The 18,111-nt window shown below is 40.9% G+C and overlaps 1 protein-coding gene across 1 annotated transcript in view; it reads right to left on the bottom strand.

Annotated features, from left to right (window-relative positions):
- The window catches only part of LOC139393186 (liprin-beta-1-like), a 32,900-nt gene extending 19,162 nt beyond the window's left edge, over positions 1-13,738 (bottom strand). Inside the window, exons 1-2 of the mRNA XM_071141616.1 lie at positions 13,595-13,738; positions 647-739 (exon numbers count right to left, since the gene is read on the bottom strand). Coding sequence (XP_070997717.1) covers positions 647-710 — 64 coding nt within the window. The 5' untranslated portion in view covers positions 711-739; positions 13,595-13,738. The remainder of the gene's footprint in view (positions 1-646; positions 740-13,594) is intronic.
- Positions 13,739-18,111: the final 4,373 nt, after the last annotated feature.

Here is an 18,111-nt window from a genome sequence, read left to right on the forward strand (position 1 = left end):
CCAATATGCAAATATTTCAGAAAGTCCAAAACAAGAAACACATCCCTTATACAGTAAACCTGTATCCAAAATGTATTTGCTGGGGCCACACTGCTCTACAAAAATTGCATTGGCCAATAGAGTACTGTAATACCGTAGTATTCCATTTACATAGCAGACACTTTTATCAAAAGTGACTACAGTCCACATATTTGGTATGTGACCCAAGCAGGAATCGAAACCCACAACTCGGGTTGCTAGTGCCATGCTCTTATGTACTGAGCCACATACATGACCACTACAATAAATACAGAACTGTAAAATACAATACAGATGGAAGACATAGGACTTACATCCCCATGGGCATGTCACCCTCCCTTCAGGCCATGGATGAGGCACGCAATGCCTGTAAATCATACTAGCAGTAGGCCTTGAATAATAATTTGTTTCCATCACTGCTGAAACAATGGAACGTCTTGCTTTCTCATATTGGAGGACTGCACTGGGAAACATCCCAGACCAGCACCACAGCCACATCCTAAGAGCAGCAGCATGGGAACCCTAGTCCTGAGGATTGATATCAGGGGCTTATTTAAGAGGCATTTATGTACATATTTGAGGGGGATCAGCCTCACAGTTCAGAATGTGAGTGAGTTTTGCACGTTACCTGCTATGATCCCATCCATTTGCTCTAAGGCGGCTGCCAACATCTCGCTGGCATCGGACATCATCTTCACCCCCCCCCCCCCCCACTGTGAATCTGTAAGAAAACAGAAGTGTCAAAAAAAAGACCAATGTCGCCTCAACAGCCATTGCCCAGAAGACTACAGCCATTGCCCAGAAGACTACAGCCATTGCTCAGAAGACTACAGCCATTGCTCAGAAGACTACAGCCATTGCTCAGAAGAGTACAGCCATTGCTCAGAAGAGTACAGCCATTGCCCAGAAGAGTACAGCCATTGCCCAGAAGAGTACAGCCATTGCCCAGAAGACTACAGAGTACAGTACAAGTTAGACGATGTGCGTGTAAAAACAGTCTGAAAATGTATGGCATTTCAAAGACTTTTAAAACTTGAGCAGTAAATTACATTAACCCCCTGTGAAGTTCAAGTCTACACATTACACACAGACATAACTAAAGTGGACAGAGACCACCCAAGAGTTAGGACCCTCTACATTACAACACTAGCAGATTTTACAACTTTAGTGATGATTACAGTAATATTTGATAAAAGGCATTTCTATGCACCTTAATTTGTAAGCCACTTCCTGGTAGTAATGATAATGTTCTAGCCTACAGTTAGTTGTAGAATGAAACTGCAAATAAGATGTAGGATTTTCTCCCTCCATGTGAATGGGACATTAGTGAATTCCCATGTCTTGTGTGATCAAGTGTAATTACAATGCATGGCAGAGGAACTGTGGAAAAGGATTGTCCCCATCTGTTTGATAAGCTCGCTAAACAGGAAATTGAAGCCCAATTGTCTGGTATTATTTTTGTTTGGGGGCATTATGGTGTCCCTGGTACATTTGAATGAATATGAAATCATATTCCCCATTAAACATTTTTTTTTATTTTTTTATTTTTATTTTTTAAATACCTCAAATTGAAAAGTTTTCTAAAGAATATATTATCCATCATGAATATTCATGGTTGTATGATGACATTTTAACTGTTGTATTTCTCCCCCGATGCACTGGCTGAATAAAATGTGTCCTAGCCTCCTACCTCAGAGTCAACAGCTTTACTCCTACCATACATGCATTCTCCTATACTGTAAATCTAGTGGCCTGAAGTTGTTGGGCATTTTTGTGCCTCACAACTTCCCCATTGATGACCGCATTTAGGACAGACCTCAGCAATTAACTTTAATAATGGGGTCAAGACTCAAGCCTATGACTGGGTGTTTACTTGGAGCAGGTGTGGGGCAACTGGGCCACCTAATGAAAAGAGAGGATAAGGTGATTGTAAACTGCCAGGCTGTTACCCATATTGGCATATGGAGATTTCCAATGTAGGCCAATGTTCTTAGTTGATATTGACTGTCTAGGTAAAAACAATTGATCAGTGCCACTGGAATCAAAACCAGAAAGGAATCTAGGACCATGGCATTGCGAGTGAAGTGAACTGCAAGTAACCACAACATGAGAGTCAAAAACAAAGAGGAGCTCTCAGAGGCAAAACCATAACAGTGATTTCTCACCGCAGCAAAGATTCCCTGAGACCAGTCATGGGGATTGAGAGTTGGTTCTTATCTGGAATAATGGCGCCATTCTACCAGGGATCTCTCCCCACAGCGTGTTGGCTTGACTGGAAATCCAAGCTTCCATAACAAAGCATCACTCCCAGCCTCCTGACCTCAGGATGTCACATGCAGCTCATTCACTTAAATGGACCAGATAACTTCACTTTCATGGTAGGCCTAACGTTATATTACATATTGAATTCACGAAAATAAATGTACAATCTGAATGAGAAATGTAAAATAGCCTGAGAGGATATGAAATCATCACGATGCAAAGTCAATTGAATTGGAGGGTAATGAGAGCTCTCTCCTTGTTCAGGGCAGAAGGGCAGCACAACTCAGGTTTGGAGGGGGGGGGCTCTTATAGCCTCATTGATCTTTATTAGAGGCAGGGAGAGGGAGCCTGCACATTCAACACTGAGGGCATTGTGTCCGGTCACTCACTTCCATCATGGGCCCTTTAGGCTACATGGGTAATACTCCCTCCAAAATAGGCTCACATTCACCTTGCTATACAGCTGCACTACTCAATAAACAATGATTCATTGTGCCAGCGATGGAAGTGCAACTGAAGAGGGAGTTGCACAAACAGAAACATTTTCCAGTTGAAAACAATTCCCATTTTATAAAGATGCCCACATAATTGTCTTGGATGGTTCACAACCTTCAAAAAGCCACATAAAGCAGAATCAATGTTCACTGTACATTCCAACTGAAATAATCTGAACGACGTTATCGTCAAGATTAATTATTTGCTGACTTTTTCGGCTGAAATGTACTGCACCAAACATCTTAGTTAGATGTAAAATTACGCAACTAAGATCTCTTCGGGAAAAACTTCAAAACTAATGACAGATTTCTTGAGTTATCTTACATTAATTCTGATTATTTTGGAGGAAGTGTATACTGGCTACAGCATCTCAAAATGGACATTATTGCCGCTCTTTCTTATAAGAGAGTACGCGAGCACACTCATTCGGTTAGCCGAGTATGGCTAGGCGCCAGCCAAACTGAAACATGTTGACGCCTTTAGTACCATTGCTTTTTCCTCCCAAGGCATTTCCTTCTGATGGAGAGCCATCTCACTCTAGGTAGGGAGGCAGCTGTATTTGGTCAGCCGTCTGTCTCACACCCCAAGAGGGAAACCCAAAACGTGGTTGTGTTTCTAACTGAAACAGCAGTTTAAGAATCCAAACATGAACGTTCCCTCTCTGGGATAGTAAAATGAAACTAACAAGGAGCATAAAGAAAGGGTAGAGGTAAGGCACTAAAGCAGGCAAGCTTAAGTTACTATGACATAATTCAGGTGGTCGAATCCTTCGAGACACAGGAGTTTGTACAAAAGTTTCTACCAAAGATTAAAGATCAGTAAACTTCTTCAACTTTCATCCTCTTTTACCCTTTCTGCTTCTCTCTCACAGCTTGAGGTCACAGTAAATTAAATGGTACATTCTAGATCAGAACATGAGTATTATTCCAGTCTCACATGACTGATAGTTAATAGGGGGTGACCATAACAGTTAACATGTGATGTAAATACATTAAATGGGCAACTGCACTTCTGGATTTGGCCTCGTTTTGAAGATTATTTTATAAGCAAAGAGTTTGCTGCCATGACTGAAGCCAAACCAGAGTTGTCTTGTGGGTGTGTTATATTCACATATCGTACCCTGGCAGGTACTGTTGGTCCCTCATGAGTCACCGTAGCAACAACATCGTGATTCTGACTATTTTAACCAAGTGGCTAAGATAAAATCAAGAAATATGTCATTAAGATGTTTGTGCACCTTAGCAATTTGAAATCTAACTAAGGTGTTTGGTGCAGATTTCTCAAGTAAAAAGGTTGCATTAAAAACGAGTCAGTGCATTGCATACAGTGTATCAAGTGAGGAAAGTCTGGCTGTGTCCTCAGGACTGATTTCTTAGAACAGGTCTACAATGTCCTCATCTGCAAGATGTCAAACTATCTTACATAAATTTCCATCGAAACAGACCCATGTGCACCAACATGTGAAGTTCATAGGTGCATATCAAATCAAATTGTGTGTCAAATGAAAGCGAAGAGTCTATATTTTTGTGAAATGAAGCACAAACATTTTCCATCTTAAATTTGGCAAAAGTAAAGTATTTGATTTCTGGATTAACAGATGGAAACATGGTCTTAAAAAACATCTACCAGAAAAAGTCTTAAAAAGTATCAGAAATACATCAAAACACAATAATGTTGGCATAAAGTCCCCTACCAACTAATATCAACACATATTTCGTTTTGGATACATTTTTTACCTCCACGTCTAAGAAATATTGTGCCTTGCAATTCCTTAAAAAAAATATTTTTTTTAACTTATTATTATCCTTATTATCATTATCCTCCCTCATGAGGGAGGATAATGAGTTCACAGAAGTAACAAGTAAATGTTAGACCTTCCAATTAGTTAATGATTTTACTGATATACATTTTAATTAAGTGATTAAAACTCGTAATTCCGTAACCAAATTGTTATCGCAATTACCCAAAACAATCTAAGGAATTATTGCAACTGAATTGGCTACAATGAGAAATTATAAGTCACAAACCACAGTTGGGTCACCTGCTACTGTCCTCCTATTGGCATACTGTTATGTTCAGCTCATAACTGTTTTGTCTTTCTGTTGACTGGTGGTCAAACCAAGAGAGTTAAAACAGTCAGTCTGGATAATCTCTCAGTCTCCGTCAAACCCTAACCAGGACGACACTGAGCCAATTGTGCGCCGCCCTATGACACCTACCTATGAGCTCCCACTCCTTCCATTTACTTTAACCAGGCATCCTCACCCACTGAGCACCGACCGACACCGGACGTCGAAAAATAGTTGATATTCGGTCAGTCCACCCTGGCCTTGATGTTAACGTCGACAGATGGACCGGACCAAATCTGAACCCATCATAGACATTTGTTTCACAAGTTTGGATAGTACAGCGAGTAGAGTATAGTAGTATATTGTATTGAGCTGTACTCTACCATATTCTACTCTACTGTATTATACTCAACTGAGCTCCTGTTCAAACCTGTGAAACATGAAATTCATTTCCATAATTATGCATTTCCGATGCACGATATATCGGTGAACATATTGGAATCGGACAATATTAGCTAAAAATGCCAGCATCGGCCCAATGTCTAGTTTAACACCGATGTGCATACCTATATAACGTACACTACCATTCAAAAGTTTGGGGTCACTTAGAAATGTCCTCGTTTTTGAAAGAAAAGCATACTTTTTGTCCATTAAAATAGCATCAAATTGATCAGAAATACAGTGTAGACATTGTTAATGTTGTAAATGACTATTGTAGCTGGAAACGGCAGATTTTTTATGGAATATTTACATTGGCGTACAGAGGCCCATTATCAGCAACCATCACTCCTGTGTTCCAATGGCACATTGTGTTAACTAATCCAAGTTTATCATTTAAAAAAACAAATTGATCAATAGAAAACCCTTTTGCAATGAGTCAGATGCGAGGGATATACTATGGACACCCGACCAGGCCCAGATCCCCGTGATTCGCTGGAAAAGGAAATGTAGGTTTCGCAGAAAGAGATAAGGATGCCATGTGAGGATCAGGCGAAAAGTGGATAATCTCCCCTTGCCTTCCATTCTGCTAGCTAACATTCAATCGTTGGAAAATAAATGGAACAAACTGAAAGCACATATATTCTACCAATGGAACATTAAAAACAAATATATCTTATGTTTCACCAAGTGGTGGCTGAACGACGACATTAAGAACATACAGCTGGCAGGTTATACACTATCGACAGGACAGAACAGCAGCCTCTGGTAAGACACCAGGCGGGGGCCTATGCATATTTGGAAGCAATAGCTGGTGCACAATAAGTAAGGGTTTTGTTCGCCAAAGGTAGAGTATCTCATATAAGCGGTAGACCACATTATCTACCTAGAGAGTTGTCATCTGCATTTTCGTTAGGGTTTACATACCGCCACAGACCGAGGCTGGCACTAAAACTGCACTCAATGAGCTGTATTCCGCCATAAGCAAACAGGAAAACGCTTATCCAGAGACAACGCTCCTAGTGGCAGGGGACTTTAATGCAGGGAAACTTAAATCAGTTTTACCTCATTTCTATCAGCATGTTAAATGTGCAACCAGAGGGGGGGGGGAATTATTCTAGACCACCTTTTCTCTACACACTGAGATACGTACAAAACTCTCCCTCACCCTCCATTTGGCAAATCTGACTATAACTCTATCCTCCTGATTCCTGCAAAAATTAAAGCAGGAAGCACCAGTGACACGGTCTATAAAAAAAGTGGTCAGATGAAGCAGATGCTAAACTACAGGACTTGTTTGCTAACACAGACTGGAATATGTTCCGGGATTCATCCAATGGCATTGAGGAATACACCACATCACATCAGTCACTGGCTTTATCAATAAGTGTATCGAGGACATCATTCCCATAATGACTGTACATACATACCCCAACCAGAAACCATGGATTACAAGCAACATTCCCACTGAGCTAAAGGGTAGAGTTGCCGCTTTCAAGGAGCAGGACTCTTACCCGGTAGCTTATAAGTCCTGCTATGCCCTCCAACGAACCATCAAACAGGCAAAATGTCAATACAGGACTGAGATCGAATCGTACTACACCGGCTCCGACGCTCGTCGGATGTGGCAGGGTTTGCAAACTATTAGACTACAAAGGGAAGCACAGCCGAGAGCCGCCCAGTGACACAAACCTACCAGATGAGCAAAATAACATATGCTCGCTTCGAGGCAAGCAACACTGAAACATGCATTAGAGCATCAGCTGTGCCAGACGACTGTGTAAATACTCTCTCCACAGCCGATGTGAATAAGACCTTTAAACAGATCAACATTCACAAGGCCGCTGGGCCAGACGGATTAACAGGACTCCAAGCATGCGCTGACCAACTGGCAAGTGTCTTCACTGACATTTTCAACCTCTCCCTGTCGGAGTCTGTAATACCAACATGTTTCAAACAGATCACCATAGTCCCTGTGCCCAAGAAAACTAAGGTAACCTGTCTAAATGACTACCAACCAGTAGCACTCACGTCTGTAGCCATGAAATGCTTTGAAAGGCTGGTCATGGCTCACATCAACACAATTATCCCAGAAACCCTAGACCCACTCCAATTTGCATACCGCACCAACAGATCCACAGATGATGCAATCCCTATTGCACTCCACACTTCCCTTTCCCACCTGGACAAAAGGAACACCTATGTGAGAATGCTATTCATTGACTACAGCTCAGCGTTCAACACCATAGTGCCCTCAAAGCTCATCAATAAGCTAAGGACCCTGGGACTAAACACCTCCCTCTGCAACTGGATCCTGGACTTCCAAACGGTCGCCCCCAGGTGGTAAGGGTAGATAACAACACATCCGCCACGCTGACCCTGTATGGCCCAGTACATCACCAGGGCCAAGCTTCCTGCCATCCAGGACCTCTATACCAGGCAGTGTCAGAGGAAGGCCCTAAAAATTGTCAAGGACTCCAGCCACCCTAGTCATAGAATGTTCTCGGCTACCGCACGGCAAGCGATACTGGAGTACAAAGTCCAGGTCCAAGAGGCTTCTAAACAGCTTCTACCCCCAAGCCATAAGAATCCTGAACAGTTCATCAAATGGCTACCCGACTATTTGCATCTGCACAGTTCCTCCACTAAATTCATTTTTGTACATTTTTCTGTAGAAGTTGTTAAAAGTAGTCCTTGTGCATAGAGTTGTATGGTTTGTTAAACTTTGAAATCAATGGTTATCATTTATTTCTTTAATTTAAAATGTATGCCAGAGTCAAAGCTTGATTCTGTTACCGTGGAATCGCCCTAAAGCACAAGCTATACACTGTTTATCAGTGCCCAAAATCACTCGCTAGCTAAGTTTCAACTCTGTGTTTGTCAATGATGCTATGTAACGGGTAGTAGCTAGCAGGTACAGTGAGCCACATTCAACTTGTTAAGTCACTGGCGAGATGTGCGCTCCGGTGCCGCTTATTTATTTTTACACCTTTCTCAACATCTATTACCAGAATGTGAGTGTCTGGCAGTGTTTCATAGGGAATCATGTTACAAAACAGATCGCACGGCGATACAAGATGCTCGCCAATGGGTTTTGGAATATTGATAATACAATATATCAAGAGTGCTCTGTTAGTTTCAATTCTCATTTTGCCACAAAAAAGTGGCAGACTCAAATGATTGACACCAAACTATCAGCAAGTGGCCACTCCATAAAGGGCCTAGGGCCAAAAGTTATTTCAACATAATGTGTGGTCTTATGTAAACCAGTCTGAGGCACTGTGTAATGGGCAGGTCTGTCTCACTGTCTGGAGGTTCTGGTTGCTATGATTGGATAGAGAGTGGGCAGCTGATGGAGCGCAATCAGTAAAGCTGCTTCTCTAGTGTTAGTGGGCACGATGATTGCAATCCATACCCAACCCCCTAGTAAGTCGTGAAAAACTAACTTACAAAGTCTCATACAAAACTGAGTTGACTTACTGACCAAAATTATCCTGTAGTCAATTTCAACACTAGAATTGATGTTCCTGACTCATACCGATGCCACAAAGGCTGTTTAAAACCAAATAAGTTGGTTCTAAAAGGGGCAGTTTACATTTAATAGCTGAGAACATGGCCTTTATCTAATATTAAAATCTGGACCTAATTGAAATGAACTGAAGCAAACGTTTTGAAAGTAGAGTGCAATGGACAAAATGGAAAAACAAGTAAAATTGTAATGCGTGTCTTTGCTAAAACGGGTAGTGGGAATTAACACCACATAGCCCATCTTCTCACAATGTCTCACTGAACCAGTAAAGTACCACTCTATGGTGAAGAAGAAAGAGTTTTCCATTGCTGTTATAACAATCAGTGGCTGGCAGATTCACCCAAACAAGTTTTAAAACCACAATCTATTCAGCCTTGTAAAGTACTGTCTGCCAGTAATGGCAGCTCGTCGGCTCTAGGCTACACAGGCAGTTCTACTGTGGGTAAGGCATTGAAACTTTCATTCCAGAGCAGTTCAGTGCTCAGTATGTGTCAGTTTAGTAACCAACACCAGCATATCTGTGACCTGTATGACCAGCACTCTGTAACACCCTCCCCTGGATTCTTTCAAACCTCCTCCAGATTGATTTTCTCTCTCTCAAAAGTTGACACACCTACTCATTCAAGGTTTAAATGTCCATTGTAGAATAATAGTGGAGCTATCAAAACTATGAAGGGAAAAAAGTGTTAGGCAACTCAATATATATTTTATATTTGAGGTTCTTCGAAGTAGCCACCCTTTTCTTTGATGACACCTTTGTACACTCCTGGCATTCTATCAACCAGTTTCACCTGGAATGCTTTTCAAAAGTCTTGAAGGAGTTCCCACATATGATGAGCACTTGTTGCCTGCTTTTCCTTCACGCTGCGGTTCAACTCATCCCAAACCATCTCAATTGAGATGTATTGCTTTTTGTTTGGTATACATTTTAAAGTGAAACATGTGAATGTCAGCGTAATTCTGTTACCATGGAGTTTCCCCCCTAATATAATCTCACTTACTCACAGATAACAACCAATCCACTACACTGGGTATTGTGTGTAAACTCCTCTGAAAAAGAAGCGACCCGCTGGTTGTTCAAAGCATCAAAGCTTTCCAAGTCCTCAGACAAAACTAAGGTCTACCACTAGAAAATAAGATATTTCAATCCCTTAGGAGAAAAGGTTCTCTACGTGAATGTTTTCCTAGTAAGGCCTCATTCTTGAATGTGTGCATTGTAAGCGAAGGCTAACCCATTTGTCTCAGGTTTGCCTTTGAAATCATTGGGTAGCTGTTATTTTGGTTTATTTACATAGTTTGACAACCAGTAGAGATATGGAGGGGGAGGGGCGACTCATTCGAAAAGAAAAACACACTGCCTGGCCCATTGACGAGCCTCACACACACACATTCTAATAGCTACGTAGCTATAGAGTTCCAGCTGTGCTTCAGAACTAAACTGGCGTATGCAATTGTCTCCCCTTCAGCTGGTGAGCTGTTGTTTAACAGGGGGCTCAGTGTAGGGTAGAGAATGGAAATACCCCATATAGCACAATGATTCCGTCATACAAATTATGAATGTCTTAACAGTAGTACTGGATGTTGGTTTGGTCATACAGCACCTAAAAACACAACATCAGGTGCTTTCAGTCTTCAATGCCAGGAAGTAAAGCAAAACAAAAACAGGTTGTAATAGTATGCTGGGACTTCACCCCTGTGGTCGTGGTGGCCGTAGACATGGCACATAAACAGCTCTTTGTCCTGCACAGAGTCACATGGAAAGCAAGGGATAGAGAACACAAGGTATGGACGTTTTACACATGTCCCAACTAAATTACAGACAAAAACACACTTGGGGGGCAACTAGGCAAGGTCACAGGCAGGGAAGAGTGCAGGGAGAAAATGCTGTGTTGGACATCTTACTACATGTCTGACTGGCCTTATTGTTCTCTTAGTTGTGGTGACATGTAGGCCTCAAAGACCCCTTCCAAACAGACTGGTGTTATTATTCAACACACTGCAATTCTGAACAGAGCAATAAAAACACACCCCATCACAACTAATAGCCACGCTGAAACTGAATGTCAGTTTAATTATGGATTTCCTATGTATGTCCTTGGGCTAGTCATCATTAGCTGTAGCTGTGATGCGCAGATGTTTGACTATCTGCCACGGTAGACTGAATATGAATTTTGAAGCAGGGCCTGAAAGCTTGGCATGGCTGAACACAAATAAGACAAGAGACAATCATCTCTGAAGTTAGGCTAGGCTATAAAGTGAACAAGGCTGCTGCCCAAAGCATCCCTGCACTCAGGATGACCTTTGCCTTGTCCAGTTAGGAAGTCCTTCCTGTCACATGTGTGAGAAAGGTCTTACTTTCTGTCACACTGACGTTTTCCCAGCTACTACTCAGGGCTCTACGCTGACCTTTTTACAAGGAGCAAGTGTTCAACTAAGTTGAAAAATGTAGGAGCACACAAAGAAATGTAGGAGCACACAAAGAAATGTAGGAGCACAATTAAAAATATTTGAGGTTTTAAATCTTGAATCCTTAAAAAAAAAAAATTAAGCCAAAGATCTTGTCAGAGGTTTCGTGGGAACAGAAAGCACATTATTCCCATCAGGAATTCCTTAGGCTACTGTAAATGCAAATATGTGTATAAGAATTCAACAACAAATGCAATGAACAAAACAAAGTCTTCACGTTAAAATGTCAAGTACAAGGATCAGGTCTACCCCAGCAATGGCCCAAACTGTTTCTCAACATTCTGTGTTTGACCAAGAGTTGTGCCTAGGAGCTGTCCCACCACAGCAGTAGTCCTCCAGAAGTACAGATGGGATGTCAACGTGTGGGGAAAGTAGGTCTGAATAGTGGAGAACGGCCTCAGGACAAAATCTGGTAGAATGGGTGCAGCTGAAGGTTTTTTTAAGCTAGATGCTAGACATCTAATCATTTACAATAGCTAGGATAACTGGGTCTGTCAAATAACTCAGTTGAACACTGGATGAAGGAGCTGTAGGCTAAAATACTTTGCTCTCTACTCTTCACAACAAACTAGGACCAACCCACGCTATATCAATGAACTTCACCTCTGCTGGAACTGACTCAACTCTGCCGGAGGGTCAAACTGACAGGACACACTGCATGAGGAAATTAAAAATGTCAACAAAACTATTCTGCACATAATACTGACATTTTCTTGAAAAAAACTTTTCTTCAAAAGGAGGCACCCAGTTGATTGTTTCCTTGGTACTAGGTTGGAGGGCACAGTTGTCAACATAAAGCTGTCACAATAGCTCTTGGAAGTCTGGCCTTACGGCTGTACCTGGCTTGGACAACAACTTTCAGCTGGACTTGTGGTCGTCTTGCAGCACTGATACAGATTTTAAACGATTATCCTTGCAGTCATTGGATACACTACATGTGACTGCATGCTATCCTTAGGACGTCTTTTTTTTGTTCTTTAAAAAAAAATATATAATCAAAAATACCAAGAACCCAAGACACAGAGAGATAGCCAAGAGCCAGGACACACAGACAATATCTCGGGAGCGCTCTTTCCTAGACAACTTAAGACTACAGAGTAATACCAAATAAAACTATGAGCCCTTAAATAAAAGAACACAATGAATGAATTTGGCATGACCTCTAGATAATAAAAAAAATATTCACCATTCCAACTGTGATGTTTTCGTTGTTGAATTAACTTGGTAAAGTGTCCATGTCTCCCACAATTGCGAAAATGAATCCCCCCTTTATGAATAGCCCTACAGTTAATGAAATTACCTGAACTGAAGGTAACGTTGACCTACCAACCTGAGATGTGCATACCATATGTTGTGGTGGGAAAAGTACCCAATTGTCACACTTGAGTAAAAGTAAAGATACCTTAATAGAAAATGACAACTAAAAGTGAAAGTCACCCAGTAAAATCCCACTTGAGTAAAAGGATTGGGTTTTAAAGATACTTAACAAACGTACGTATAATTGCTAAAATATACTTAAAAGTGAAAGTATAAATCATTTCAAATTCCTTATATTAAGTAAACCAGACGGCACCATTTATTTTTTATTTACAGATAGCCAGAAGCACACGAACACTCAGACATAATTTACAAATGAAGCACGTGTTTAGTGAGTCTGCCACATCAGACGCTGTAGAGATGACCGGGAATGTTCTCTTGATAAATGTGTGAATTTGACCATTTTACTGTCCTGCTAAGCATTCAAAATGTAACGAGTACTTTTGGGTGTCAGGGAAAACATATGGAGTAAAAAGTATAATTTTATTTAGGAATGTGGTGAAGTAAAAGTTGTCAAAAATAGAAATAGTAAAGTACGCTACTTTCAAGTATTTTTACTTAAGTACATTACACCACTGACCATTATGTAAAAGCTTCAGTTGCATGCAACACTTTTTAATATTAGTGATGTTATTGCTCATTGCTACACTGTAACCATAATCAAGAGTTGTGGTAAAGGTGAAAATGTATTCAACGTATCAAACTGTTGCCCATTCATTGTTTCCTGAGCGTGCCAACGTTTTCGCAGTCTCATCAACTGATTAACGTACTGATAGCCGTGGACAGCAGTATCCTAACTCAATGAGAAAATAGCTTTCCAAGAAAGTTGGTGTCAAATATTTTCAATAGTTTTTCAGTTGAATAGAAATACTACTGTTATTGGCCATAAATAACCCAATAGCGCAGACTAAATGTAAACCATACAATTGACGGTCAAAGTACAAAAAATAACTGTTCCGTGATGACTGAAATACACACAACAACAAAAAGAAACACTTACCCAGTTCTAAAAGGAATAACTTCACAGACGTCGACTCCTTGACCGGCGACTTTAACGCTACTCCAAAAGTTCACTTTTCAGGGCTCTCTCGAGCCGTACGCAACACATTCGGAGAGCTGCATGGCGAATTCCCAACTTTCCACTGCGCATGCGCCAACCAAGGCCAATCATAGACCACTCTATTGTGTTTGCTATTCAATCCAATTGTAGGTAAAATTACTTTTTGATTTTAATACTATTGGTTTTCATTTTGGAGGGAATAAAATAACTAATAAAAACTGATCATTATACATGAGACAAATAACATCTATATGGGTGTGAGTTATCTTATTCATGTGTTTTTGAATACCATATCATACTGATATGAATATTATTTTGTTGCTCCACCAAGCTGTCTGATAACTGTTTGTTAACAGATTGTCTGTCAGGTTTTTACACAACAGCTGTACACATGTATATACTGTACTCGATACCATCTACTGCATCTTGCCTATGCCGCTCTGTACCATCACTCATTCATATATCTTTATGTACATATTCTTTATCCCTTTACACTTGTGTGTATAAGGTAGTAGTTTTGGAATTGTTAGCTAGATTACTCGTTGGTTATTACTGCATTGTCGGAACTAGAAGCACAAGCATTTCGCTACACTCGCATTAACATCTGCTAACCATGTGTATGTGACAAATAAAATTTGATTTGATTTGATTTGATGTGTTGCTCCTTGTCTCAATCTTTGAGCGACGATGGTGTAGGACATAATTTCATCCTTTTAGGTTCTGATGGTCTCTACGCAACGTAACTTAGCTTGGTGAGCATTCTGCTGTAGGCTGATTTGATGGACTGTCTAAGGGCACTTCAGTAATCAGTACAATGAGTTTAGAGTTGGGAAGTTATGGAAATTGGGTGCACTCTGAAAATAACAGTGGTCAACAGGCAAATTGACACAGGATTAAATCCTAGTTGTATCAAAGGAAAAGATGCACTGGGAAGATACTACTGTGCTCCTGAGTGGCGCAGCGGTCTAAGGCACTGCATTTCAGTGCTAGAGGTGCCACTACAGACCCTGGTTTGATCCCGGGCTGTATCAAAACCGGCAGTGATCGGGAGACCCATAGGGCGGCGCACAATTGGCCCAGCGTCGTCCAAGTTAGGGGAGTGTTTGGCTGGGGTAGGCCGTCATTGTAAATAGAATTTGTTCTTAACTGACTTGCCTTGTTAAATAAAGGTTAATAATAATAAAATAAAAACGAATAAACCAACAGCCAGTTGAGCATACCTTTGCTTAGAGTACTAAACTCCGTGGTGAAGGAAGTTTCTGATGACTCCTCCAACAGAGTGGAGCAGAGACCAGACTTTGTGGGATCTAGCTCTGACTACATCGATTTGCCCAAGGTCAATACTTCAAAACATTTAAATCGTGGAACACCTACAGGGTACCTACACTTGTCCTCTGCAGTTGCATGCCTTTCTTTGTTTGCTGAAATCCAAATACAACCACCGACTGTTTGCCCATTGCTGTTGCTCTAAGATGGCAACTACGTTATGTGCCAATTGAATCTCAAAAAGGAAACAGTTGGTGGTTGTATTTTATTAACATTTATTGAAAAAGTATGGGTTTCAGCAAAGAAAGGCACGCAACTACAGAGGACAAACATAGGTACACAGTAGGCATTTCACAATTTACATTTTTTTAAGTATTGACCTTGGACATACTGATGTAGTCAAAGCTAGATTCCACAAGGCCTGGCCTCTGCTCTACTCAGTTGGTGGAGTAACCAGAAACTCCCTTCACCACGGAGTGGAGTATAGTCCACTAACCTTTGCTGGGCATGAAATCAATTCTGACTGTCACTCTTGGAGTAAAGCTAAATGTCTCTCTCTAGTGGTTTTAACAGTCACAGTGCATAATTGATACTGTCAATATATCCAACATAGCAAGCACTGCAAAAACAACACATTCCTGAAACAATAAATTGCTTGTGGCTATCACCTTGGCAACTGGGTGGATCCAGCAATTAATTTCCGGTCAACTCTATCGTTTACTTATTACATACACATCCTCATGGGAGAATCCATTAAGTCTGGAGGAATGTGAACATATTTTTGTTTTTATCTCTTCCTGAAAATCACCACTTGAATGAACTTTCATTTTCCGGAGGAGGTTACAGTCACAGGTTAAAAAGATAACATATTTAATTATTATAACAAAAGTAGGTAATGCAATTAAATCAGCTGCTGATATTCACTGGTATTAGACTTACATAAAATCAATTATATTGGTCACATACACATATTTAGCAGATGCTATTGCTGTGTAGCGGAATGCTTGTCATTGTTGTTGTTTCAGAAATGCATGGTCTTAATTCTCTGTTTGCATTCATTTGCACAAACCAGTGGATGCTCTGGAACAGGTACAGTGCCTTGCGAAAGTATTCGGCCCCCTTGAACTTTGCTACCTTTTGCCACATTTCAGGCTTCAAACATAAAGATATAAAACTGTATTTTTTTGTGAAGAATCAACAACAAGTGGGACACAATCATGAAGTGGAACGACATTTATTGGATATTTCAAACTTTTTTAACAAATCAAAAACTGAAAAATTGGGCGTGCAAAATTATTCAGCCTCTTTACTTTCAGTGCAGCAAACTCTCTCCAGAAGTTCAGTGAGGATCTCTGAATGATCCAATGTTGACCTAAATGACTAATGATGATAAATACAATCCACCTGTGTGTAATCAAGTCTCCGTATAAATGCACCTGCACTGTGATAGTCTCAAAGGTCCGTTAAAAGTGCAGAGAGCATCATGAAGAACAAGGAACACACCAGGCAGGTCCGATATACTGTTGTGAAGAAGTTTAAAGCCGGATTTGGATACAAAAAGATTTCCCAAGCTTTAAACATCCCAAGGAGCACTGTGCAAGCGATAATATTGAAATGGAAGGAGTATCAGACCACTGCAAATCTACCAAGACCTGGCCGTCCCTCTAAACTTTCAGCTCATACAAGGAGAAGACTGATCAGAGATGCAGCCAAGAGGCCCATGATCACTCTGGATGAACTGCAGAGATCTACAGCTGAGGTGGGAGACTCTGTCCATAGGACAACAATCAGTCGTATATTGCACAAATCTGGCCTTTATGGAAGAGTGGCAAGAAGAAAGCCATTTCTTAAAGATATCCATAAAAAGTGTCGTTTAAAGTTTGCCACAAGCCACCTGGGAGACACACCAAACATGTGGAAGAAGGTGCTCTGGTCAGATGAAACCAAAATTGAACTTTTTGGCAACAATGCAAAACGTTATGTTTGGCGTAAAAGCAACACAGCTGAACACACCATCCCCACTGTCAAACATGGTGGTGGCAGCATCATGGTTTGGGCCTGCTTTTCTTCAGCAGGGACAGGGAAGATGGTTAAAATTGATGGGAAGATGGATGGAGCCAAATACAGGACCATTCTGGAAGAACCTGATGGAGTCTGCAAAAGACCTGAGACTGGGACGGAGATTTGTCTTCCAACAAGACAATGATCCAAAACATAAAGCAAAATCTACAATAGAATGGTTCAAAAATAAACATATCCAGGTGTTAGAATGGCCAAGTCAAAGTCCAGACCTGAATCCAATCGAGAATCTGTGGAAAGAACTGAAAACTGCTGTTCACAAATGCTCTCCATCCAACCTCACTGAGCTCGAGCTGTTTTGCAAGGAGGAATGGGAAAAAATGTCAGTCTCTCGATGTGCAAAACTGATAGAGACATACCCCAAGCGACTTACAGCTGTAATCGCAGCAAAAGGTGGCGCTACAAAGTATTAACTTAAGGGGGCTGAATAATTTTGCACGCCCAATTTTTCAGTTTTTGATTTGTTAAAAAAGTTTGAAATATCCAATAAATGTCGTTCCACTTCATGATTGTGTCCCACTTGTTGTTGATTCTTCACAAAAAAAATACAGTTTTATATCTTTATGTTTGAAGCCTGAAATGTGGCAAAAGGTCGCAAAGTTCAAGGGGGCCGAATACTTTCGCAAGGCACTGTAAGTGTTTGTCCGGGGTAGAGCCATATCATGCACATCCAGTAGCTACCTGAGAACGGCTGATAATGGAGCTCTGATTGATAGAGGAGACAAAAGAACCAGCAGGTGGAGCTGGAGCAGTTCCTACAGATTAGGGATAGACCTGTAAGGAAATGAGTCACCTGGTCTTGACTTAGATATGATGAATATGGTATAACTACCTAGAGTAATAACAGGCAGGTGATAATGGGACACATATTACTGTGCTTTACAGGACTACATGGAATTACTGTAAGTATGTCCTTATTATCTCTCAGAGCATTAGATGTATCATATTTCGCTTGATACAAAGGAAGGTTTGTGTGCTGTGATTACACAGCTCTAAGAGCAGCATGCAGCATTGAACTAGCTCTCACACAGTGCTCTAGCTTGACCCTATACAACGTACAGTCGTGGCCAAAGGTTTTGAGAATGACACAAATATTAATTTTCACAAAGTCT

Source organism: Oncorhynchus clarkii, chromosome 33 (genome assembly GCF_045791955.1).
Source record: "Oncorhynchus clarkii lewisi isolate Uvic-CL-2024 chromosome 33, UVic_Ocla_1.0, whole genome shotgun sequence".
NCBI lineage: Eukaryota > Metazoa > Chordata > Actinopteri > Salmoniformes > Salmonidae > Oncorhynchus > Oncorhynchus clarkii.